This window comes from Urtica dioica, chromosome 12 (assembly GCF_054948205.1).
Source record: "Urtica dioica subsp. dioica isolate 48M chromosome 12, U.dioica_male_clone48M_v1_H2, whole genome shotgun sequence".
Classification (NCBI taxonomy): domain Eukaryota; kingdom Viridiplantae; phylum Streptophyta; class Magnoliopsida; order Rosales; family Urticaceae; genus Urtica; species Urtica dioica.
Window position 1 is genome coordinate 15,353,305 of NC_142767.1, and position 21,787 is coordinate 15,375,091.

General features: G+C 40.3%; 4 protein-coding genes and 1 pseudogene across 6 annotated transcripts; 2 read left to right on the plus strand and 3 right to left on the minus strand.

The window, feature by feature from the left end:
• On the minus strand, positions 1-3,384 carry LOC149379497 (Ribophorin I). The gene is made up of 8 exons (XM_089603619.1): positions 3,185-3,384; positions 2,966-3,010; positions 1,857-2,488; positions 1,392-1,539; positions 961-1,140; positions 796-864; positions 523-612; positions 1-376 (listed from the first exon to the last, which is right to left on the minus strand). The coding sequence occupies exons 1-8, from the start codon at positions 3,302-3,304 to the stop codon at positions 254-256; spliced, it is 1,407 nt and encodes a 468-aa protein (XP_089459745.1). The 5' UTR covers positions 3,305-3,384; the 3' UTR covers positions 1-253.
• A 1,492-nt stretch (positions 3,385-4,876) lies between these two features.
• LOC149379498 (proteinaceous RNase P 1, chloroplastic/mitochondrial-like) lies at positions 4,877-8,447 on the plus strand (annotated as a pseudogene). The gene is made up of 6 exons (XR_016294231.1): positions 4,877-6,228; positions 6,297-6,386; positions 6,463-6,644; positions 6,726-6,846; positions 6,937-7,005; positions 7,482-8,447. The product of XR_016294231.1 is annotated as a proteinaceous RNase P 1, chloroplastic/mitochondrial-like (transcript).
• A 2,243-nt stretch (positions 8,448-10,690) lies between these two features.
• Positions 10,691-12,812, plus strand: LOC149379499 (putative protein ABIL5). 2 transcript variants are annotated; one of them, XM_089603467.1, is made up of 9 exons: positions 10,691-10,816; positions 10,939-11,019; positions 11,113-11,195; positions 11,321-11,471; positions 11,572-11,671; positions 12,007-12,043; positions 12,141-12,253; positions 12,353-12,417; positions 12,516-12,812. In XM_089603467.1, the coding sequence occupies exons 2-9, from the start codon at positions 10,951-10,953 to the stop codon at positions 12,603-12,605; spliced, it is 708 nt and encodes a 235-aa protein (XP_089459593.1). In that variant the 5' UTR covers positions 10,691-10,816; positions 10,939-10,950; the 3' UTR covers positions 12,606-12,812. The 2 variants fall into 2 exon arrangements, with proteins under 2 accessions (XP_089459593.1, XP_089459592.1); XM_089603466.1 differs by lacking the exon at positions 10,691-10,816 and having other exon boundaries at positions 10,826-11,019.
• A 237-nt stretch (positions 12,813-13,049) lies between these two features.
• Positions 13,050-15,611, minus strand: LOC149379500 (BTB/POZ domain-containing protein At5g03250-like). Its single transcript, XM_089604020.1, has 4 exons — positions 15,553-15,611; positions 15,386-15,455; positions 14,181-15,281; positions 13,050-13,496 (listed from the first exon to the last, which is right to left on the minus strand). Exons 1-4 carry the CDS (start codon positions 15,609-15,611, stop codon positions 13,050-13,052), a joined length of 1,677 nt encoding a protein of 558 aa, XP_089460146.1.
• Positions 15,612-17,671: 2,060 nt separating this feature from the next.
• LOC149379501 (violaxanthin de-epoxidase-like protein) lies at positions 17,672-20,137 on the minus strand. Its single transcript, XM_089602341.1, has 3 exons — positions 19,762-20,137; positions 18,777-19,601; positions 17,672-18,265 (listed from the first exon to the last, which is right to left on the minus strand). Exons 1-3 carry the CDS (start codon positions 20,059-20,061, stop codon positions 17,879-17,881), a joined length of 1,512 nt encoding a protein of 503 aa, XP_089458467.1. The 5' UTR covers positions 20,062-20,137; the 3' UTR covers positions 17,672-17,878.
• Between the last annotated feature and the right edge of the window lie 1,650 nt (positions 20,138-21,787).

The window sequence follows — 21,787 nt, forward strand, 5'->3', positions numbered from 1 at the left end:
TGAGTAAACCCGTATGTGTCTAAATTAAACGATAAAGTTTGATGCCAATCACCTCAAGTAGGAGTCTAAGACCAACTTGACACGACAGCATAATTACAAAATTGTTTATGGCAATCGAAATATGAGGCTAAGAAAATTCACTGCTTCTAGTTTCTAGACATGCCATTCTTTTACTACAACAGTCGAAGTGTTCCTCAGATACTACTACGAAGGCTGTTCATCAACAAGCTTTCGAGATTGGAGAAGATGTTGATCATTTCCTCAAGGAGAGATCAATGTTGATGTACGCTATGCTTGCCACGAAGAACAAGAAGAAGGCTGTTATCAACATCAATGGCTCCGCAAGCATGAATATCGGGTTAAAGTTGTAGTAAACCTGACAAAGTAGACGTTTTGATTAGGTCATGCATATGCAAAGACTTCGGAACAAATAATGAACATGTTTGATTCAATTTCAAACCACGCGAAACATTAAAAATGCGATTATAGAAAAGAAAAGAAACAAAAAAATTGCCAACTCACTTGGAAAGGAGAATTGTGCTCTGGGACTACGTTATTCTTTTCCAGAACCATCACCGGCCTTCCAACAACATCAAGGTATGAATATTTTTTCTGCATACAATGTAAATTCCTGCCTTGTAAACTCCAGTAGTTGTCAACCGAAAAAAAAAACCATATATACATACATAAATAGCAACTTCATTGAAATCAAATGGGAAAAAGTACATAGATATCATTGTGTTGGAACAAAAATGAAAGTTTAATAACAATGATCGGGCTAGATTCAGCTGCTACCTCCAAACTTTGATCCACGGGGAAAGGAACGACAACAGACGGGTCTTTGGATCCCTCTGGCAACACAACCTAGCACAAAACCAGTGTTTTAGACATGTAAAAAAAATGCAGATACGCAGGAAAGCAGATGGATCGATACTATTTATGTATGAAAAAGAAACTTACTTTAATAGTCAATTTGGAAACTACTGTGTCAACAAGAGGGCATCCATAAGTGAAGTTTAGGTATCTCCTCCCATCAGGTGACTCAAACAGAAAGTCTTCCAATGGCAGCCCATAGCCTATAATGAAAGTAGCTTTCCAGCCTCCAAATAACGGATACCTTGGTTCAATCTCAAGTTCTGACTGCAAAATTTGATTAAAAAAACAAAAAAATAAACTCATCAGCCTCAAGTTAATGTAGCAATTCACATTGTTTCTGACTGCAAAATTTGATTAAAAAAACAAAAAAATAAACTCATCAGCCTCAAGTTAATGTAGCAATTCACATTGTTTCCCTCTTTAACCGCGACCTAAGGGAATTCAACTGGATATACTCGCTGATTGTCCTATCTGGACAGCATTTTGTGTGAGAAATGTTATGAAAAATCACAAACCTTCTGATAATCTAAGCGTAAATGTGATGATGAGATGTTCCCTATCCCATCTCGGTAGTAGACAGAGTGAACCCTAGGAGGTAATCTGGCAAGAAGAGTCTTGAATGAAGAGGCACCACTGTAAGTTGGTCTAGATTGATATTCAACCCTGCGAAAAGGAAAGCATAAAATATTAACAATAAAAGCACAAGCAAAATAATCAACAGCGGATAACAAGAAGTTCCCGGGTTAGCAGCCTTTATTCACATATTTCAAAACATATGTATGACGCATTTACTCTTCTGAAACCCTTAATGTTTGAATACATTTTCATTTAAGCTCATAATCCTATGATTGCAAGACCTACAGCATAGGTAAGAAAAACATTGTAGAAATTCACTGTTACTGGTACTTTTTTTTTTTTTTTTTTTGGGGTTTCGAAGCAGATTAGGAAGGATATTATCACATCAGCTAGAAAGGCATTACCTTGAAAAAACACCTTTGTGTCGAGCACCAGCGTGTATCACTGTATAGTGCTCAGTGATAGTGAGGCTTCCCCAGTGAGATATTTCTACTTCACGGACAAGCTCCTCAACAACGGCGAATGGGTTGTTATTCTCAAAATGCACAATGATGGGCACAAATGAATATGGGCCTCGATCACTGTACGGCCCGTACCTAAGCTCTGTACCAGCACGATTAGTGGATTCCACTCTGGTGAAAGACTCCACCTTGGAAGTCGGCGTTCTAAGAAAAGTTGTCTGTTGCTTAATGTGGTACGGCGACAAGATCAGGGCACTATCACGGTAGTACACCATTTGGGACTCTGACTGACTAATCTCCGCCGGGAAAGGTTCCAGAGCACGCGTCAATTCATAAAGCACTTCAAATGTCGCATTTTCACCATTGCTCAACGGGTTGAGCAACGATATACTGAAATGCTTAGCCCCGTTTGGTGCACCAGCTATTTCAACTGGCTTGACATCAAGTGGCACATAAGACTTCTTTTTCCGTTTCCCGGTAGTAATGGCCGCTTTAATTAGAGCTATATGATCAGCCTCGGTTGGAGGAAAGGCAAGAAGTAGTTCAGACGCTGGAGATGTCCCTGTATTTTCAGTCTGATGGTAGAATATTAATTTAGTTTTGGTTTAATAATACTCCTAATTGGCATTTTCGAGCTTAGATAATTCAATTTTTTGGTCCTCCTAAACATTGAAACCTTTAACTCCATAACTGTCACAAAGATCTATGCCAGTTCGTTTTAGCATTGTCTCTAAAATAGTAAATACCCATTTTATTACAACGTCTCAACTTCTGTGAAGAAATACCACAAAACTCTGGTTCAGTGATTTCCCTTTTAAAAGCTTCAACAAAAATTGATTAAAGAAGTGACATGAAAAACTGCTTTTGGTTTTTCAGTCGCAACAAAGATCACACTTCTGTTCAATGAGACTCTTTATAGAATTCTTAAAATCACATTCGTACTTTCAAACATTTGAAATTCGTCGCACAGCGAAAATGAAAACTGCAATTATGACTGGTACGAAAACATAAACTCAATAAGATTTTTCTAAAAAATCAGTGAGACTACGTACCTTAAGCGTCAAGAAGACCTTCACAATGTGAGAAGTCAAGTCAATCTGTAAAATTTGATCCGTCAAAAATGGGTACATATGGAATTACGCGAAGATTGAAAAAAAAAAAACAACAAAATCTAGCACGCCGACGAATATTTAGATCCTGAATTGGATTTCCGCTATTAAAGAGAGAATTTTTTTTCGTTGGATCAGGAATGAAATCATAAGAAAACTCACTCTGCGCTCGGCGTTTATGATCTGAATGTCAGAAGCGTTGATGAATGAGAATTGAGAAAATATCGATACGATTAGGGCAAGTATGAGGGCTAATCGATCAATTCTCGGCTCAGCTGCCATGGCTTCTGTTCTCTCAGTTTCCCTGTCTGACGAAGCTACTGTAAATCCAAGTTTGACGAAAAAATCGTAGACTTTGCTCAACGTTGTGTACGATGGATTTAGCGGGCTCGCTCGTTTGGGGTTTGAGAGCTAGTAGGCCTCATAGCTTTGGGCTTATGGATTGGAACTGAAGTCATCAATACGAAAGAAAGAAAGGAAAATTATAAAAATAACGATTTTAGAGTGTAACATTTCCAAAAAAAGCGATTTAAAAATAGCATTTTTTTACATTAATAGTTATTTTCATTAAAAACGAATTATAAATAGTAATTAAATTAAAGTTAAATAGAGTAAGAACAATAAATATATTAAAAAAATTGTAATAAAATAAAATAATTGTTTAGAACATAAAAAATAAAAAATTTAAGCACAATATTTTTGTTATAAAATACAAATAAATAAATAAACTACAACAATTACCGCAAAAGAAAAAATGAAAATGGCATGTGATAGTATTATTTTAAACAATTCGCAAGAATATATAATTTTTCACTGTAAAAATAATATTTTTTAAGTTATATACAATAATTTTTCTTTATGTTTACAATTTTTTTTATTCGGTTTAATATTTTAGAATGTATTTAAACATGGGAAAATAACACATTTATACCCTGTGTTTTAGTGAAATGTCGAGTTTAACCCTCAGTTTTCAAAAATGTCGAGTTCATACCCTCTGTTTAACTAAAATGACGAAATTATACCCTCTGTTTAACTAAAATGACGAAATTATACCCTGAAATAGACAACAATGTCACGAATTTTTTTTTATTGACTTTTCATTGACGTTGACTATAATTATTTATATATAAACACCAATTATCTTTATTCATTCGCGCCATATATGTAATTTATTTAAAAACTAAAAAATAAACAACAATCTCTTAATCGTGAAGAACACAGAAAGAGGCAAAAGGGTAAACATCGATAGTTGATAGTCATCAAAATCGCATATTCGAACAGAGTATCCAGGATTTAGAGTTACAATTCGAACACGGAATGAAGTCATTTCTTAGGAGGTATGAGTTTTATTATTTAATTTCAATTTAAGGCTATTTTTATTTCAAAATTGAGAATTTGGAAGTTAGGGCACTGATTTAGATTTGATTTGGTTTTTCTTATATAAGAGTTAATATCAATGAAAGGGAGATTTGTGACGCTGTTCTTCATTTCAGGGTATAATTTCGTCATTTTAGTTAAACGGAGGGTATGAACTCGACATTTTTGAAAACCGAGGGTTAAACTCGACATTTCACTAAAACACAGGGTATAAATGTGTTATTTTCCCTTTAAACATTTATAATTTCATTTATATATAAGATGATTTCATTTAACTTACGGTTTATAATAAATTTAGTTTTAAGAAGATTTTAAACAGTCACTATTGAATTTATCAATAAATATTCTATTCAACTTTATCCCGTTACAATTAGCAAGATGATTAAGCATGTGTAGAAAATGTACAAAATCCTAACCCCATATTATTCATAGTTGAGTAAAAAAAAAAAAAAAACCTTTCTATAATAATTTGATCAAATTCTATCATGTGTTTGTATAAGAAAGAGGCGTATCATCAGGTTGGGAAGCTTGTTCTAACGGCCACACAGACACACATGGTTTCCTCATTGTCTTCGAGCTTCACTCTGAACCAAACCCACCAACTCGTTCCCATCCACTACAGCCTCTTCCTAATCTTCTCACCCCCCAAACACAGACAACAGAATGTCAGGCGAGCCGTGGTGGCAAAGCTATCAGCCACGCGCCACGAGGAGCCACGCGCGAAGACCCTGCTCACGGAGACACCCTCTCGGTTCCGCTCCTCTTCTTCAAGGCCCAGAGGAGACGACAGAAGGTACGAGAGAAAGCGCGCCACGTCATCACCGGCGGTGGAAGAGAAAGAGAACGGGAAAAAAGGGCCGAAGAAAAGCAAGGCTGACCCGCGAGAAGTGGAGCTGAGGATTGGGCTGGACATGTGCTCGAAAAGAGGGGACGTGAAGAGAGCAATCGAGCTTTTCGATTGGGCGAAGAGGCAAGGAATCAAATTGGGACAGTACCACTACAACGTCCTCCTCTACCTCTGCTCCTCCGCCGCCGCCGGCGTGATTCGCCCCGCCAAGAGCGGCACCGCCGCTCGGACCCTCGCCGGACTCGAAGCCGACGCCGAAGCCGAAGAGGAGATACGAGTGGACGATGAGCTGAGGCGACACGCGCGAAAGAGAGGCTTCGAGATCTTCGAAAGCATGCGCCGGGACGGGGTGTCGATGAGCGAGGCGGCGCTGACGTCGGTGGCGAGGATGGCCGGGGATGGCGACGCGGCGCTCGAGGCCGTCGAGCGGATGAAGTCCCTCGGAATCAGCCCGAGGCTGCGCTCCTACGGGCCCGCCCTCGCCGCGTTCTGCAACTCCGGCGATATCGACAAGGCCTTCGCGGTCGAGTCCCACATGGTGGAAAACGGGGTCCGCCCCGAGGAGCCCGAGCTCCAGGCGCTGCTGAGGCTCAGCGTCTCCGCCGGAGACGGCGAGAGGGTCTACGGTCTGCTTCACAAGCTGAGGTCGGCGGTGAGGAAGGTCTCGCATCAGACGGGCGAGCTGATCGCCGGCTGGTTCGCCAGCAAGGCGGCCTCGAGGGTCGGGAAGAGATTGGACGGGGAAGAGATGAGAGAGGCCGTGGCTGCTGGGGGCGGCGGATGGCACGGCCTCGGCTGGGTCGGGCGGGGAAGCTGGTCCGTGGTTCGGACCAGCGTTGGGACCCACAACGGCCTTTGTCGCTGCTGTGGACACAAGCTTCACATCATCGATCTCGATCCCAAAGAGACCGAGAGCTTCGCCGAGTCTGTCGCGTCCATAGCCACCCAGAGAGACAAGCATTTCAGCTTTCCCAAATTTCAAGTAAGTCGTACTAACTTTCCGAACAAGGAGACGAGCAATCTAACTTGGTGAATATTTCGATATTGCAGAAATGGCTCGACTATTATGGTCCTTTTGAAGCGGTGGTGGATGGGGCTAATATCGGTCTTTTCAGCCAAAAGAGATTCATGCCGTCCAAGGCAAGTCCGTGATATTTTGAACATTGGATTCTTTTTTTACTCATTTTAGCTTCTGACTGGTGATGAATTTTATCAGATCAATGCGGTAGTGAACGGCATAAGACAGAAGCTTCCCTCGAAGAAATGGCCGCTCATTGTATTGCATAATAGACGCATTGATGGTCCGAAGATGAATGAGCCGTTTAACCGGGCTTTGGTCGAGAAGTGGAGGAACGCCGATGCGATCTATGCAACGCCGACTGGCTCGAACGATGATTGGTGAGCTTAGAAAATCATCATAGAATCTTAAGTTTCTTGATTGTGCTGACACACGCACTCTCTCTCTCTCTCTCTCTTCAGGTACTGGTTGTACGCAGCTATAAAATTCAAGAGCTATCTGGTGACAAACGATGAGATGAGAGACCACACGTTTCAACTTCTTGGAAACGATTTCTTTCCCAGATGGAAAGAAAGACATCAAGTAAATGAATTTCTTTTTGTGTCTATCTATTTGTGTGTGCTCATAAATCATGCTAAGTAACAACAATGGTGGATTGTGCTCTAATAAAAGGTGCGATTCACTTTCACGGACGCTGGTCCAGAGTTTCTCATGCCGCCTCCTTATTCTGTTGTAATCCAGGTAATAGTCAAAGCTCCGTTCTATTAAGCTTTGAACCCGAAAATTATGAGAGAAAAGAAAAATAGAAGGCAAAATAGTAGGGGAAATTAAAATTATGCTAGGCTCTGTTTGGAACCCGAAAATTATGAGAGAAAGGAAAAATAGAAGGCAAAGTAGTAGGGGAAATTGAAATTATGTTAGGCTCTGTTTGGAACCCGAAAAATATGAGAGGAAAAAAAAAATAGAAGGCAAAATAGTAGGGGAATGCTAAGCTCTGTTTGGAACCCGAAAGTATGAGAGAAAAGAAAAATAGAAGGCAAAATAGTAGGGGAAATTAAAATTATGCTAGGCTCTATTTGGAACCCGAAAAATATGAGAGAAAAGAAAAATAGAAGGCAAAATAGTAGGGGAAATTAAAATTATGTTAGGAAAATATATTTTTCATCTATATGATATGTTTTTTTTGCTAAAACCGGAGAAGCAAAATATGGTGGCAGGAATCAGAGAATGGACACTGGCACATTCCTATTTCTTCGGAAGAGGAGGATGAAGCGAAGAGACCGTGGTTGTGTGTTATGCGTGCTAAGTCACGCCTCAATAAACAACCCAAATCTCAAGGTAACGTAAAATGACAAAAGTCGAAGTCGACGATGGTTAGGGTGATGATGATTCATCTTAAAGTGAAAAAACTTTATTAAACGAATTTAGTGATGGGAGCAAAAGCACGAGGACCGGATAGCGGAAATCACGAGCCCACAAATGGTGAATCTGAGAAGACGTACAAGCGCCTCAGAGATATTTTATCAGGGTCGATGAACTCAATCGTACCAAAATTAGAGAGCTCCGAGGAGATTAGTGGATGTGCTATTGATTTTCAGATATAAAAACAAATCTGCGAATGAGATAGAAATATCACTGTCCTTTTTTGCTTTTCACAAAAATAGTTGCCCTTCTGTTCTTACTTTTCCTAGCGCTCTGACTTGTTCCGAGTCCGGTGGCCATTCCATCACTGATTTAGTCGTTGCATTCACTTTTAATTTCTAATGTATCTGTAAAAGCTGGTGTCTTAGCATTCAAGGCAAGTCAACATAATACCGTTATAAGTAGTAGTTTACGTGTATAAATAATTATTGTAGTAGTACTTGTGAGAGTTGTTTCACTCGTTCATTCAAAGTTGTAGTCAGTAAGAGGGAGCTAAGAGATATTGATTATGTGATGAGTTGTAGGTTCTTAGTGATGAGAGCTTGTCTTGTATGCTGATATACTTTGATACTTACTCACCATTAATGATGTGTTTAGTGATTTTTATTTTATTTATCTCAGCTTGTTTAGGATGTCGAGTTAGTTGTAACTAATTGATCTATGCATTCATAGAGTTGAGATTTCAGTGCAGTGCTTCGTTAGTTAAATGAGAATTTTTCATCCTTTGACCAGCTACTCTCTAGCTCATCATCTTCCTCTCCCTCTCTGGCTTTCCCGTATTTTTTTTTTTTTTTTTTGCATATTATGGTATTAACGCTATTTCACGGAATTTTTTTCTACTCGAGCATTTCCATTTCGATTTTCTTGTTCGTTTGTCGGGTCATATCTTTCATTCTAATCATGAACTTGTAAAACTTGACTACTCTTTTGGTCAACGCCACGAGCCTTCGAGATTAGCATTATGATGATTGACTCTTTAACCTTATTTAAGATGTCCATGAAGCCTAGTGAGAATTGACGAAGAACATCACAATTGTGTAGAACAACTCTCGAAACAATTCAGAATAATACGGTGTAAACTATATATAATAATAATAATAAAAAAAAAAAAAAAAAAAAAAAGTGGACGATAAGTTGTTGAACCCTAGATTCTAATCATAGTCTTGACGAATCTATTGTGATTTTTTCTACTCACGTAGGTGTATGAGTCGTCCGAATAATATAGTGTACTTAAGTACTGATGATGTGAACTCGTCGGAGAGATTCGTCGGAGCTCAATTTGAGCGGACCGTCTATCGGAAGGTTGGGATATAGACGAAGTTTTCGTGCTCGAAACCTTCGAATTAGGATGGATCGAATGATGCCACAATGAGTTGCGGAATTCCCGTCGATAAATCGGACGAACGCCACAAGAATTTTGAGCACAAATTCTTGATAAGTTCTAGACTAAGAGAATCCTCACTAAACACACAAACACACTTTTTTCATATATCTTCCAAGATGCACATACTAGAGCTTACACACACATATATATAGTCTAGATAATAACCTCTAGACACAAACCTTACATATTCTAATTCAATGGTTATAAAACCAAATGAATGAAAAAAAAACATAACCACAAAAAATAAATAACCATAACCTCTAAAAAAATAAAAACCACCAAGTAATGAAAATTAAAAGTTAGAGATTACAAAACAAGTAAAAAAAAAAACATCCAAATTTGTTGATGAGTGCATTGGCCTTTCTTCACATTGATGTTTGAGATGTCATCATCAACTGAGTATAGATATCCCACAAAACTAGCAAATACTAATGAATAAATTTAACAAATATTGCGAATTGATTTCAAGGTATATGAAATTTCGAGGAATTAAATTAGAATAAAGACAATAATAAAACACGAGCATTCAAGTATCGGAAATACTAGGGTGTGACTTCGCCGAAATCAACTAGTTTGGAGTTTTCGGATCCAAAACTAAAACAACTCTCGAGTGTCTAACAAACCTATCCAATATAAATATTATTATCTTCTCGGCATTTAATCATATTAAAACAATTACACAAATGAAAATTCAAATAGTTACACCACCATCTAGAGTTTTCTACGAACGGGTCAACAATGAAGATTTAAATAAAAGCATGATAAATGTATTATATCTCGATTAGCAATATTAGATTGAAGTCTAATAGGGATTAAGAACTAGAAAGAATTAAGCATAATTTAAATCAAGCAACCATGATTTTTTAACAAACATGCCATTTTCTAATCCTAGTTAATGAAACATCCAACCATCATCGATTCCGGCTTCGTCATACAAAGTACTTAGCCCCTAATCGAATTAAAAACACAAATAATCAAACAATTATCAAAAGCAATAAAACGAGAATTGAAATTAAAAAACCACTTCATGTTAAGAAGAATTATCATAAACCGATGTTCAACAATAATCTAATTGCAATAAAGTAAAATAGAAAGAGATTAGAAAGAATAATTATACAAGATGGTAAAGATTAACACGTTAAGTTGGTAGTTCCTTGCGCAACACCTTTTTCTTTCTTCAGATGCTTCTTATCAACAAATTTTCAGACAAAAACACATAGTGTGTGAAACTATAAAATCTAGATAAGATATTTTAAACAAACAGAAATTGTCTCTGAATATCTTGATCTAAAAATATCCAATGTGTCTAATTAAATTAATGTATAGAACAAATGTTTTATGAATAATCTTAAAGTTTTCCAAGCCCGTATTCAAATCTAGTTTTGCTAGTCGGTGAGAAATAGTTGAAAAATATTCCCAACAAGTAACATAAAGTTTATTTTCATGTTATTTTAATACACTCAACATAATAATATCTCTACATAATTCAAAATTGTTTTGTTCCAGAAGGAGCAAGAGAAAAAGTAATTGATGAAAAGGTGGCGAACACAAACTCACGGGCTTGGAAAACTTTGTCGCATTAGCTTCTTTCTTTGGTTGCATGCTAATAGAGATGAGGTTGATTTGGAGAGAGACAGAGAACCTAAATCTTTTTTTTTCAGCTTTATTTTTTGGTCGCTATAGAACGAATGTATTGTCACGAGTCCTCCAAATTCCAAAATACAGACTGCCCAGCATCTCTCGAAGGTACAGACCAACTACTTCTTACTTATCTTCATCCATCAAAACCAACTTCCAAAATAAATGAAACGCTCATTTGTTATTTTCCAGTGTTGCTTGTGGTTATAAGCTCTCTCTCTCTCTCTCAGAATTAAAACCATATGATGCAAAACCGTAATATGATTTTGGCTCTACAGAAAGATGTTACTCACTTTGACAAGTCTCTTGAGGTACACATCAAATTTACAGTGCTTTTCTTGGTTTGTGCTTGAAGAAAGCCATTGAGTGATACAATATTTGTTTTTTTTTTTATTCCCATGAAGGAATTGAGAGATATGAGGTCTCAACTCTACAATGCAGCAGAATTTTGCGAGTTGACGTTCATGAATTCCAAAGAAAAGAAAGAGTGCGTGTTTTCAGTCAGCTTTCAATTAGCCATTTTGTTGATTTGTTTTCGGGGTTTTATTCTAAATATACTAAAAGAAAAATCTAACGCTACTATGTGTATATATATACGTATATATATTGCAGAACGGTAGAGAATACAAAAGAATATGTGTGTCAAGCAATGGTGACTCTAGTTGATCACGTTGGATGTGTATCTGATAATCTTGATTATCTCATTGCGAAAGATGCCAACTCTTTTTCGGATGCCAATCTTCGTGTCGACTGTCTCAAACAAGTACAGTATTACTACACTCTTTTTTTTTTTTGGTCTTTATATCATTACAAAATAATTTCACAAGTTTTAAACTCTTGAACCTTATTTGTTTTTGTTACAGAGATGTTCATTGTCTGAACAATATAATCACAAGCGTGCTCTAAAAATACTTCAGTGGAGACAAATTGTACCAACATACCGACCGCGTTATTTATCCTCTCGTGAGTAATTGTGGGCATTTTGACCAGTTTAATTAACCGCTTAATTAATTACATTTCAACCGATTAAAAATCAATCGATTAAGTTTAACGGTTTGGTCAAAATTAATCATCGAGAAAGTGAAATATTGAAATTAACGGTTAATTGGTTAACCGTTCTAAAAAACACACTTAAACGGTCAAATCTATGATCATTTTGAACGATTAATGGTTAACCGTTAAACCATTTAAAATGCTCAAAAGGTTTAACCGGTTAACCATTTTGCCCACCTTTACTCATGAGTATTTTCACCAAATATGAATCGTTCTCTTTTTTTTCTTCTTTTAATCGCCTGTAGATATCAAAGACACTGAGAAATCTGATCAAGATTCAAAGTAAGACTGTTCATCACCTTAACAACAGATCTTTCACAGCTGTACACATTGTGTTTTGTATTTCCCCTGACAAACCAATGCCTAAAATTCTATGCAGCGTTTTAAATAATGCAGCGGCTACAAAATCCACAGACAAACAGGTTTGCGAAGAAAGAGAAGAGAAACCAACGTTATCCTCGAATTCGAAGGAGCAAAACAGTTCAACTCCATGTATTGTCTCTCTTCTAATCTTTTCATTTTTTCAACTATATTTACTTCAAGTAGAGCTTAACATGATAACATCTCTGCCCTTGTCATGAATTGTCTCAGTGTTGCCAGTTCCAGAAAGCTTTTCAATCATCTCCAAAACTCCGAATCCTTCATTTCATTTCCAGGTAAATATATGTTCTAGTTAGTTAAAACTTTTTGTTTTTTATTGTTAAAAAGTAGAAGTCAGTTGGTAAAAACTGAGAAGTCTGCTTGTCGGTTGCAGGAGATGAGGAAGATGCCACCACAAGCTAAAAGATCTCGTCGGAAAAACAGTCTTTTCTCTCTCATTCTAAGGGCCAAAAGAACAGCATGAGAACTATTATATAATCAGTGTGGCTAGAATATGTAAAAATGTAACCCCCGGAAACTATAGTCTTAAACAGAATTTGAGTGTGATAGAATTCTGTTAGACTAACTACTTCTCTTTGTAATTATTCAGTGTGGATTATGTATTCCCCTAGTAAGAAAGATAAATTATGTTGCGTTGTTATACGTTGAGTCAGTATTATCCATAATATTTATCAGTATCATCATTCTCATCGATTGATAATGCTGTTGCTAATCATGTTTTTCGAATGAAAGGGGCGAGAGGTTCATATGGATGGTACACATTGTGCTCAGAAGTAGAAATCAACACAAAATTGGCACTGAAAAACTATGTCAATAGTGAATTAATCCCAATGATAAAATAAAATAAAATAAAATAAAAAAATCCCTGCTAATTTATTTAAAGAAAGTAAAGTAGTTGGGAGCTATTTCAAAGGTGAGCGGCGTCGTGGACAAGTGGGGATTGTTGTTTGACGGTCTTGAGGTCGCAGGCTTTGGACTTGAACCTGAGGCCGATCCTGCGCAGCAACATGTTCCAACTCCCTCGGGTCTTGACCATCTTCTCGAGGTCGTCCTTGATGCCGAGGCATTCTTTCTCGAGCACGGAGACGCGGTCCCTCATGGTGTCGACGGCCACGATCTGGTTCCCGGGCTGGTGGGGAGGTGGCGGGGCCCCCTCGAGGGTGTCGGAGACGAAGAACCAGCCGGCCACGGAGGTGCGCAGCCGCAGCTGCTCGAAGAAGAGCACCTGCACGATCACCCGCAGCGGCAGCCTCTCGTTCTGCGCCGCGTGCGTGCTCGCCTCCAACGACAGCTTCTGGCAGTTCATCAAACGGCATATCTGTTCCCTCTCCGACTCCGTCACCCACTCGTGCGCCTTCAACGACAAAAATACAATATGATCTTTCGGCCATATTTTTTGAACCCGGAAAATAGGAAGGAACAAACAATACAATCCCTCGTGTCATTTTCTCGCATATTTTCCTTGAATTTCAAACACAGCATGCAATTCTATGTTTGGAACCCAGCAGATGCGAAGGACCTATTTTTCTTGTGTTGTTTGTATGGGGCAAAAAATCGAATGGAAAAAGGAAATATGAGATAGACTATGAGGGGAAATGACAAATTCTTTTAAATTTATACACGTGGGCCTATATTTGTGTCTTTTCCTTAATATCGCCCCTATTTTCTCTCATATTTTCTTTGAATTCCAAACACTAGCATGTAATTCTATGTTTGGAACCAAGAAGATACAAATGACCTATTTTTCTTGTGTTGTTTGTATGGGGCAAAAAATCGAACGGAAAAAGAAAATATGAGATAAACTATGAGGGGAAACGACAAATTCTTTTAAATTTATATAAGTGGGAGGCCTATATTTGTGTCTTTTTCTTAATATCGCCCCTCATTTTCTCTTATATTTTCCTTGACTTCCAAACACACTAGCATGTACTATCCTCTATTTTTCATGCTGCATCCAATTGATACCATCCCTTCATATTTTCCGAGTTTCAAACAGACTCTTAAAGAAAAGAAACAAAACAAATTAACGGGTACACACCTTGAGGTACATGTCAATGGCGCGGTAGATTCCATCGTCGAGCGGCCTCGCGTAGTCGGGGACGACTCTGGCGAGCGAGAGGAACTTGTGCAGCTTCAGGTTGGGGTCGGGAGCGACCTCCGCGAGAAATCCATCGAGCAGGCTCGCGACGGCCGTGACGGGCGCAAGCGAAGCGTGGGCCGCGCCGCCCCCCCCTCCGGCGATGATCTGGCGCTCCTGGTCGGCGGCCACAAAATGGTCGAGGATCCTCTGGACGCAGTCCACGTCGTACAACGTGTCGGTGGTGTACTCCAAGCTCGGGATGAGAAGGTCCTCGAGGGCCGCCCCGTCCAGCTCAGCCCCGACCCTTCTCTCGAGCTCGTCGCGGCATTCTCGGCTGCACTGCAACCCCATGGAGGTTCTGAGCAGGTGGAGGAGGAAATCCGTCGGAGTCGCGCCCTTCTGAACCGGGAGAAGCTCCGCGATGCCCTCCACGAGGCTCCTCTGGTCCGCGTCGTGCGGGGACCCGAAGATCGACGACGGCTCGGAAGCGGAAGACGAGGAGGAGAACGAGAGGTTCTTGTTCGCGTAGTGCATAAGCGACGCCGAGATTCTCTCGGGCCTCATGCCTCGGGACTCGACGGCGGCGATGAGCCGCTTGTAGAGGGGCAGAGGGAGGGACGAGGAGACGTCGTCGAACCACCAGTCCTTCTCGCCGGAGATTCCGTTCCAGAGCTCGTCGGAGTCCGGGGAACAGGCTTTCAGGGAGAGGGAGGTGAGGCAGCGCGGGACCACGTGGAGGTCCTCGGCGTAGGGCATGACGGGCTGGCACGAGACGAGGACCTCCAGCGAGTCGGTCCACGTGGCGAGGGCTTGGTCGAGGAAGCGCTCGCACTGGGCGGCGAGGTTGGCCTCGCCGTGGTCCTCGCTCATCTGGAGATACTCGGCGGCGCAGCGGAGAGCCGCCACGTTGGAGGCCTCGAGCTCGATCCGGACGCCGTAGCAGAACTTGGCCGCCAGCGAGAACGCCGCGGCTCCGCCGGGAATGTCGTCCAGTCTCACCTCGCATTTCCCCTCCGATATCAGCCTCTCCAAAAGCCCGCTTCTCGACAGCAACGGAAACTGATCATTGCACGTGTGTTATTATTATTCCTCTCATTTTTTTTAGAATCGTCGAGAAATTATATATTATATATGAATCGGTGATTGATTATTATATAACTCACCTTGTGAAGATGAAACAGCGTATCTCCAACTTCCACAACGACGTCGCTTGGTAGTCCGGTTGAGCAAAACCTTCACGGAATAAACAGAAGGAAAAAAAAAAGAATCACGTAATTGTGTGATGACAATTGGGATTTTCAACCAAGGGGAAAAATATTCGGTGAATTACCAGGAATTGCCATCGAGGTGAAACACGTCGGGTTTGGACCCCAACTTCATGCAACCCATTCTCGTCAGACTCACTCTTATCTAGGCCTACTCTTTATCTCATCAGATTATCGAAAACGACAAAAACAAGTGACAATATAGAAATCTACAAAAGACGGAAAAAGGTAGTGATCACTGTCAATATATTTCACTTCAATAAAATTGAAAGAACTTTTGTTCTTTCTTTCTTTTCTCTCTTCAGTTCGTTATAATCCTCTCGCTGTTATGTGATGTGATATTTATATATGTTCAGTTCGGCTTCTTTTTCGTTTTTTTAATTATTATTTTATTATTCCAAAGGTTTACCGATTCCAAAGGGGGAAAATCTAGGAGACGAATCGGGTGTGCACCAAAAAGGCAGGGTTTGGATGCGCGAATATTATTATAATTATTAATTAGTACCGCAATAAAAATGTTGTCTTACTCTTTACGGTCTTACCTTGGAATTTATTTGTGATATTTTTTTCTTTTTTTGAAGGAATTTATGATATATGAAGCAGAAAAATAAGCATTCAATACACCACGCCCACACGTACGATTCCAAAGGCCATGGCTTGATGTTGATATGGACTATTTCTACCTTTCTACTCAATCTATATCTGGTCAATACACATCCCTAGATCCATGTCATTTACTCGTTTCCATATCGAAGATATTACTTGACGATGTGATTGAAGATTGGTATAACATTCCACATTGTTTATAGCAGATTCTCTGCCGACTGATTAGGAGGGTAAGACAAAGAGCCTTGAACTTGCCTAACCCAGTCACCGTATCAGCAAAGTAGATCAAAATGAGATGTCCTATTTATTTATTTAAATTTTTTATTTTATTTTTTTTTGGGAATTTCTCATGAATCTACTTATCTTTCCGATTTCATTATTGCTGCTAGATTGGCTGTTAGAACTTAATTTTATTGAACCTCCAGTTTGTCAACGTACTTTACAACTCTGAGCATACATAAGACTTCTGCAACAAAAGCATATGAAATATACACTTTGAGCATACATAAGACTTCTACAACAAAAGCATATGAAGAATATTTTATGTCACTGTTCAAGGTCATTCTTCGGACATTGATCTATACCAAACTTGTCACCCTTCAACATGGGTGCTACATTCGAACTTGGAAACAGATTTATTTTTGTCACATTTGGATCTCCAAAATAATAAATAAATATAAAACGCCACACGGGAGTTGCGATCAGCGTAAAATGGACATGACAAAACACGGACTTTCGTGCGGGGACAAACGGAAGGATGGATGACATGTTTGTCCAGTCTAGTCCGTTTTGCACCGGATTACTAATGGTAAATACACACACTCCATATAGCAAAATGCATAGAGAAATTATCTTTAAAGAAAGGGAAAATAACACATTTATACCCTGTGTTTTAGTGAAATGTCGAGTTTAACCCTCGGTTTTCAAAAATGTCGAGTTCATACCCTCTGTTTAACTAAAATGACGAAATTATACCCTGAAATAGACAATAGCGTCACGAATATTATTTTTATTGACTTTTCATTGACGTTGACTATAATATTTATATATAAACACCAATTATATGTATTCATTCGCGCCATATATGTAATTTATTTAAAAACTAAAAAATAAACAACAGTCTCTTAATCGCGAAGAACACAGAAAGAGGCAAATGGGTAAACATTGATAGTTGATAGTCATCAAAATCGCATATTCGTACAGAGAATCCAGGATTTAGAGTTACAATTCGAACACGGAATGAAGTCATTTCTTAGGAGGTATGAGTTTTATTATTTAATTTCAATTTAAGACTAGTTTTATTTACAAAATTGAGAATTTGGAAGTTAGGGTACTGATTTAGATTTGATTCAGTTTTTCTTATATAAGAGTTAATATCAATGAAAGGGAGATTTGTGACGCTGTTATTCATTTTAGGGTATAATTTCGTCATTTTAGTTAAACAGATGGTATAATTTCGTTATTTTAGTTAAACAGAGGGTATGAACTCGACATTTTTGAAAACCGAGGGTTAAACTCGACATTTCACTAAAACACAGGGTATAAATGTGTTATTTTCCCTTAAAGAAAAACAACGACGCATACAGTTTTGCTAAGCTAATGTTTTCTATACATTTCACTTTTTTTTTTTTGGGTAAGAAAACAGAAATATAAATTTCTATATAGAGATCTCAATCAGTGGCCTGATTCTCAATGACCTCTTACCAATTGTTTGCACAAATGATACTCAAGCAAAGCTTGCTTACACACAAATGGGGTAGAATGGCATTTGATTCAAATACTTGTTCAAACCCGAATGCCGGAATGCAGAGACGAAGCGCGAGGGATTTCCAAAGGAGGGTCGACACAGGAGCAATTATCAACGGCGTAAAGTTCCCACTCCTTGATCCCACACCTGTCCAAAGCAGAGATGAGCCTGGTCATGTCGGCCGGGAAACACCCGTCGGGGCTCACCACCACGGCTCCGGTGTAAGACTGGCCGGCGGCCCTGGCTGCCCCGGCGTAGTGGAAGAGCCCCCAGGCGAGATCGTCGGGCGCGTCCACGATCGTCCACGCCTCCTCCGAGACGACCCCGTTGTCCAAGACGCTGAGCCGGAACGTCCCGGGCCGATCTCCTCGCCTCACCCTGTACCTCCTCCGCCTCCACACCATCTCCCCCTCCAGGGTCCTCACCTGGAAGTAAAAGGTGCCAAAATGATTAGCCGGTTAAACCTTTAACCGTTGTGAACGCTTAATTGGTTTAACAGTTCAAAACGGTTAAACCAATTAACCGTTAGTTTCAATATTTTATTTTCTTGGCGGTTGGTTTACCATGAAATAACTGGTTAAAACTAACCATTTTGGTTAATTTTCACCAAAAAAGAACGGTTAAAATAGTTAACTAAGCCACTTACTAAACTTAGAGATTTACTAAATAGTCAACATTTTATAAAATTATAAGTAAATAGCCATAATGGCGATGTGGCATCTTCTAGATAGCTTCTAATTTCCATACTTGATATTGTGTTTCATATTAATTTTTGTTAATTTTATAGGTCAATTTGGACTTACTAAATAACATTTTCGTGATCATTTACTAAAAACTTATTACAAAAGGTAGGTCCGCTAAATGACAAAATTCAAGATTTCATACAGCTATATATCCACTGGACCCATAAAATAAATAAAACCGACCGGTGATCACCTGGAAGACGGGCTCGTACCACATGGACCCCCTGGCCTTCCCCCGGTAGAAGAGCTGGAACTGGCACGGGAACTGGTCGTACGCGGGGTTCTGCCCCGCGGCCACCCTCCAGCTCCACTCGCGGCCGCCCCGCCCCAGCCACCCCACGAACACCTCCTCCGCGGCCTCGTGGCTCAGCCGGGCGCCCCGGAACGCGGCCATGGGGCCCACCCGGGGCTCCTGCGGGACCCGCGCGTCGAGCCCGAGGCAGTTGTGCTTCTGCAGCACGCAGAGCGAGAAGGCCTCAAGGGCCGGGGTCTCGTACGAGGCGATGCACCGGTAGCTGCACACCTGGTCCGTCGGCCCGCACTCGTTCAGGCACCGCAGCGCCTTCCGGCACTTCGGGTCCAACAGGCACCTCACCACCTGGGCCCCGCAGTTCCTCGCCATGCACCCCAGGGTCGACAGGCCTTTCGACCTCAGATTCTGTAGGGACCGAACAGGCCTCACGTACGCGTTCACTACCACGAGTATGCAGAACCGAATGTCGTCCGAGTTGTGCCTCTCCCACGCCTCCGCTGCTTCTTCCCTCGCCGTTGACTGGCCTCCCACTTTGTTGACTAACTCCGGGGACGAGTCGAAGCAGATTATGTTCGGCACGTTTCGCGTGTTCGACTCGATCCACTTCACCGATTCTCGCTTCGTCACGCTCACTATCACCAACACATCCGCTCGGCTCAGCTCTCGCTTCAGACCCGCGGGCTTCTCGGAGCCCGGGTCGTCCAAATTAATGTCGTTATACACGAGCATTTCACACCCATTGTCCACCCATTTCAGTCTCTTTGCCTGATCGTTACATAGGCATCGTCGGAATTCAAATAAAAATCATTTCTTTGCAGACTTGAATTTCGACAATAGTTGCAACACAAATCTAACCCGCAACTTTTTTTACATACTAATTTGATATTAATCAATAAAATAAAAAAAGAGGGGGGGAGTTACGCACTGTATGAAGCATAACCTCTTCCCACGGAGCGCTTTTCAAAGGGCTGACGCTTCCATGGCCGACGAGCGACACTATTCTCACCGGCGGCTCGTTCTCCGTGGTCGTCACCGCGTCGGGCTTCGATGTTACGTTTGTGACTCTGTTTCTATGGGAGGCTTTTCTTTCACAAAAGGAGAGTCGGGGAAACGAAGAAGACCGCTCGGGTTCGAAAAGTCGGTGTGTTCCCGGTAGAATCCTGAACCGGCGGTTCAATGGGATGCCGGTTCGCATTTCGAACAGTGGGCGAGCTTCGATAGACATCTCAGGGTTTTTTCAGAGTGTGTAGATTGTTCGTGGATGTCATGTATGCAAAGCAAAATCCTCCTCATCACTTCACTCCTCGTCTCCATGTGTTACCCCACCACATTAAATATCTCAAGTTTTGAGTTTAAAGCTATATAAAATAACCAATTAAAATTACAAATTAATTGATTTATTAGTATCTAGTATCTATTAAGATAGGCTATATTAAAATAGTAATCAAACTATCAATTTATTTTAAAAGATAGTCAACATTGATTAAAGTCTCAAAAATAACCTTCTCTCTCACACCCAAACACCACACCACAATTTTCTTCTCCGATCCACCTAATCTTCACCGGAGACTCGCCGTCGCCGGCGACGAAGAAAGAGCTTCGGACTCGATCGCCATCGCCTCGTGTCCCTTCAAGAGAAGCTCGCACAGGTTCTCCTCACCGGTGGTTCCGAGGTTGATTCCGACGTGGTTGTCATTCGGGTCGCCAAATTCCGGGTTAAATCGCGTGTCGAACTCGAGGACGGCAGAGGCGGGGCCGGCCCACGCGGCGGTAGAGATGCGATTTCATATTGTAGGGTTTTTCGTTCGACAGTTAATCGGATTAACTATCTATCACAGTTAATCGGATTAACTATCACAGTTAATCTGATTAATGTTGGAATTGATCTAGGGTTTAAGAAAAAGTTTAACGCTTCGGTAAGCGGCGGAATTTAAAAATTTTCTTTTGACAAGTAAAACGATTTTACTAACCTAGACAAAGAGCAAGCACATGTAAATAAAAAAACTAATATGAGCATTAAAGATTACTAACCTTTTTAGAAGCTTGAACGTTGAGAAGCTTTTGGAAAGTTGCAACGTTCGTCTCCCTCGCAGCACGTCTCTCTTCTTTCCTCAGCAACACGAGTAACCACGATGGTTTCTATCACAAGAATCACTCGAGAGAAAATGAATTAGTGAGTGGGCACTTTTAAACACTACGACTCAAGAACAAGTCTTAAAGTCGAAGAGCTAAAACGCTAGGTCAAATGAGGACCTAGGTGCCAAAACAAAAGAAATTGACTAGAGAGAGAGAGAGAGAGGAGTCGGCCAAGCTAGAGAGAGAAGCTCTCAAATCTCTAAAACCTGGATGAATGAAAAGTGAAGAATAAGGCTCCTATTTATAGGAGAGGTCTCACATTCAATAACGTAGTTTCCTCTTCTATAGAATATCACATATTCATGAGCAAATATTGCCTTATTCTTCTTAGAGTCACACGGCCAAGACTTGCCAAGCAAGTCCTTGGATTTGTTTCCTCTTTTATTTGCTTCTCTCTTGACCCATATGGCCGAAATCCCTCTTGCCTCTTTGAGGAAATTTGTTTCCTCTTTTTCTTTTGGCAAGTATCTTCATACATTCATGCACAAAATATTCTCTATTTTCCTTTGGGTAGTGGGCGCCTAAAACACTCTAGAAAGGGCTTGTAGAAGCTTTTCCATTTGTTCATGACAACATGAAAAAGACCCATTAAGACTTTTCAATAAAATTCTTATGAAATGAAATTAATCCACAAGGCCCAAAAAGACTAATTCAGGCCGAGTGATACATGTCATTAAATGACCTTGTCAAAAAATTTATTGACATTCATTTCATCCTATGTCTCAAAAGACAAAAATACACTTTTGACAATTTTCGTAAAACTTGTCTCGTTCTTGCTTTGACTTAGCTTCTAGTTTAAATATTCCTACTCAATG

Coding starts and splice junctions, on each gene's coding strand:
- LOC149379501 (XM_089602341.1), bottom strand. CDS start 20,061: ATGTCTATCGAAGCTCGCCCACTGTTCGAAATGCGAACCGGCATCCCA. Junction 19,602..19,761: donor AAGAGGTTATGCTTCATACA/GTGCGTAACTCC, acceptor TGTAACGATCAG/GCAAAGAGACTGAAATGGGT. Junction 18,266..18,776: donor GGTACGAGCCCGTCTTCCAG/GTGATCACCGGT, acceptor TTTTACTTCCAG/GTGAGGACCCTGGAGGGGGA.
- LOC149379499 (XM_089603467.1), top strand. CDS start 10,951: ATGATGCAAAACCGTAATATGATTTTGGCTCTACAGAAAGATGTTACT. Junction 11,672..12,006: donor ACCGCGTTATTTATCCTCTC/GTGAGTAATTGT, acceptor AATCGCCTGTAG/ATATCAAAGACACTGAGAAA. Junction 12,418..12,515: donor ATCCTTCATTTCATTTCCAG/GTAAATATATGT, acceptor TGTCGGTTGCAG/GAGATGAGGAAGATGCCACC.
- LOC149379500 (XM_089604020.1), bottom strand. CDS start 15,611: ATGGGTTGCATGAAGTTGGGGTCCAAACCCGACGTGTTTCACCTCGAT. Junction 15,282..15,385: donor CGCTGTTTCATCTTCACAAG/GTGAGTTATATA, acceptor TGCAATGATCAG/TTTCCGTTGCTGTCGAGAAG. Junction 13,497..14,180: donor CCATTGACATGTACCTCAAG/GTGTGTACCCGT, acceptor TTGTCGTTGAAG/GCGCACGAGTGGGTGACGGA.
- LOC149379497 (XM_089603619.1), bottom strand. CDS start 3,304: ATGGCAGCTGAGCCGAGAATTGATCGATTAGCCCTCATACTTGCCCTA. Junction 2,489..2,965: donor AGGTCTTCTTGACGCTTAAG/GTACGTAGTCTC, acceptor TTCTACCATCAG/ACTGAAAATACAGGGACATC. Junction 377..522: donor AGCACAATTCTCCTTTCCAA/GTGAGTTGGCAA, acceptor CTACTTTGTCAG/GTTTACTACAACTTTAACCC.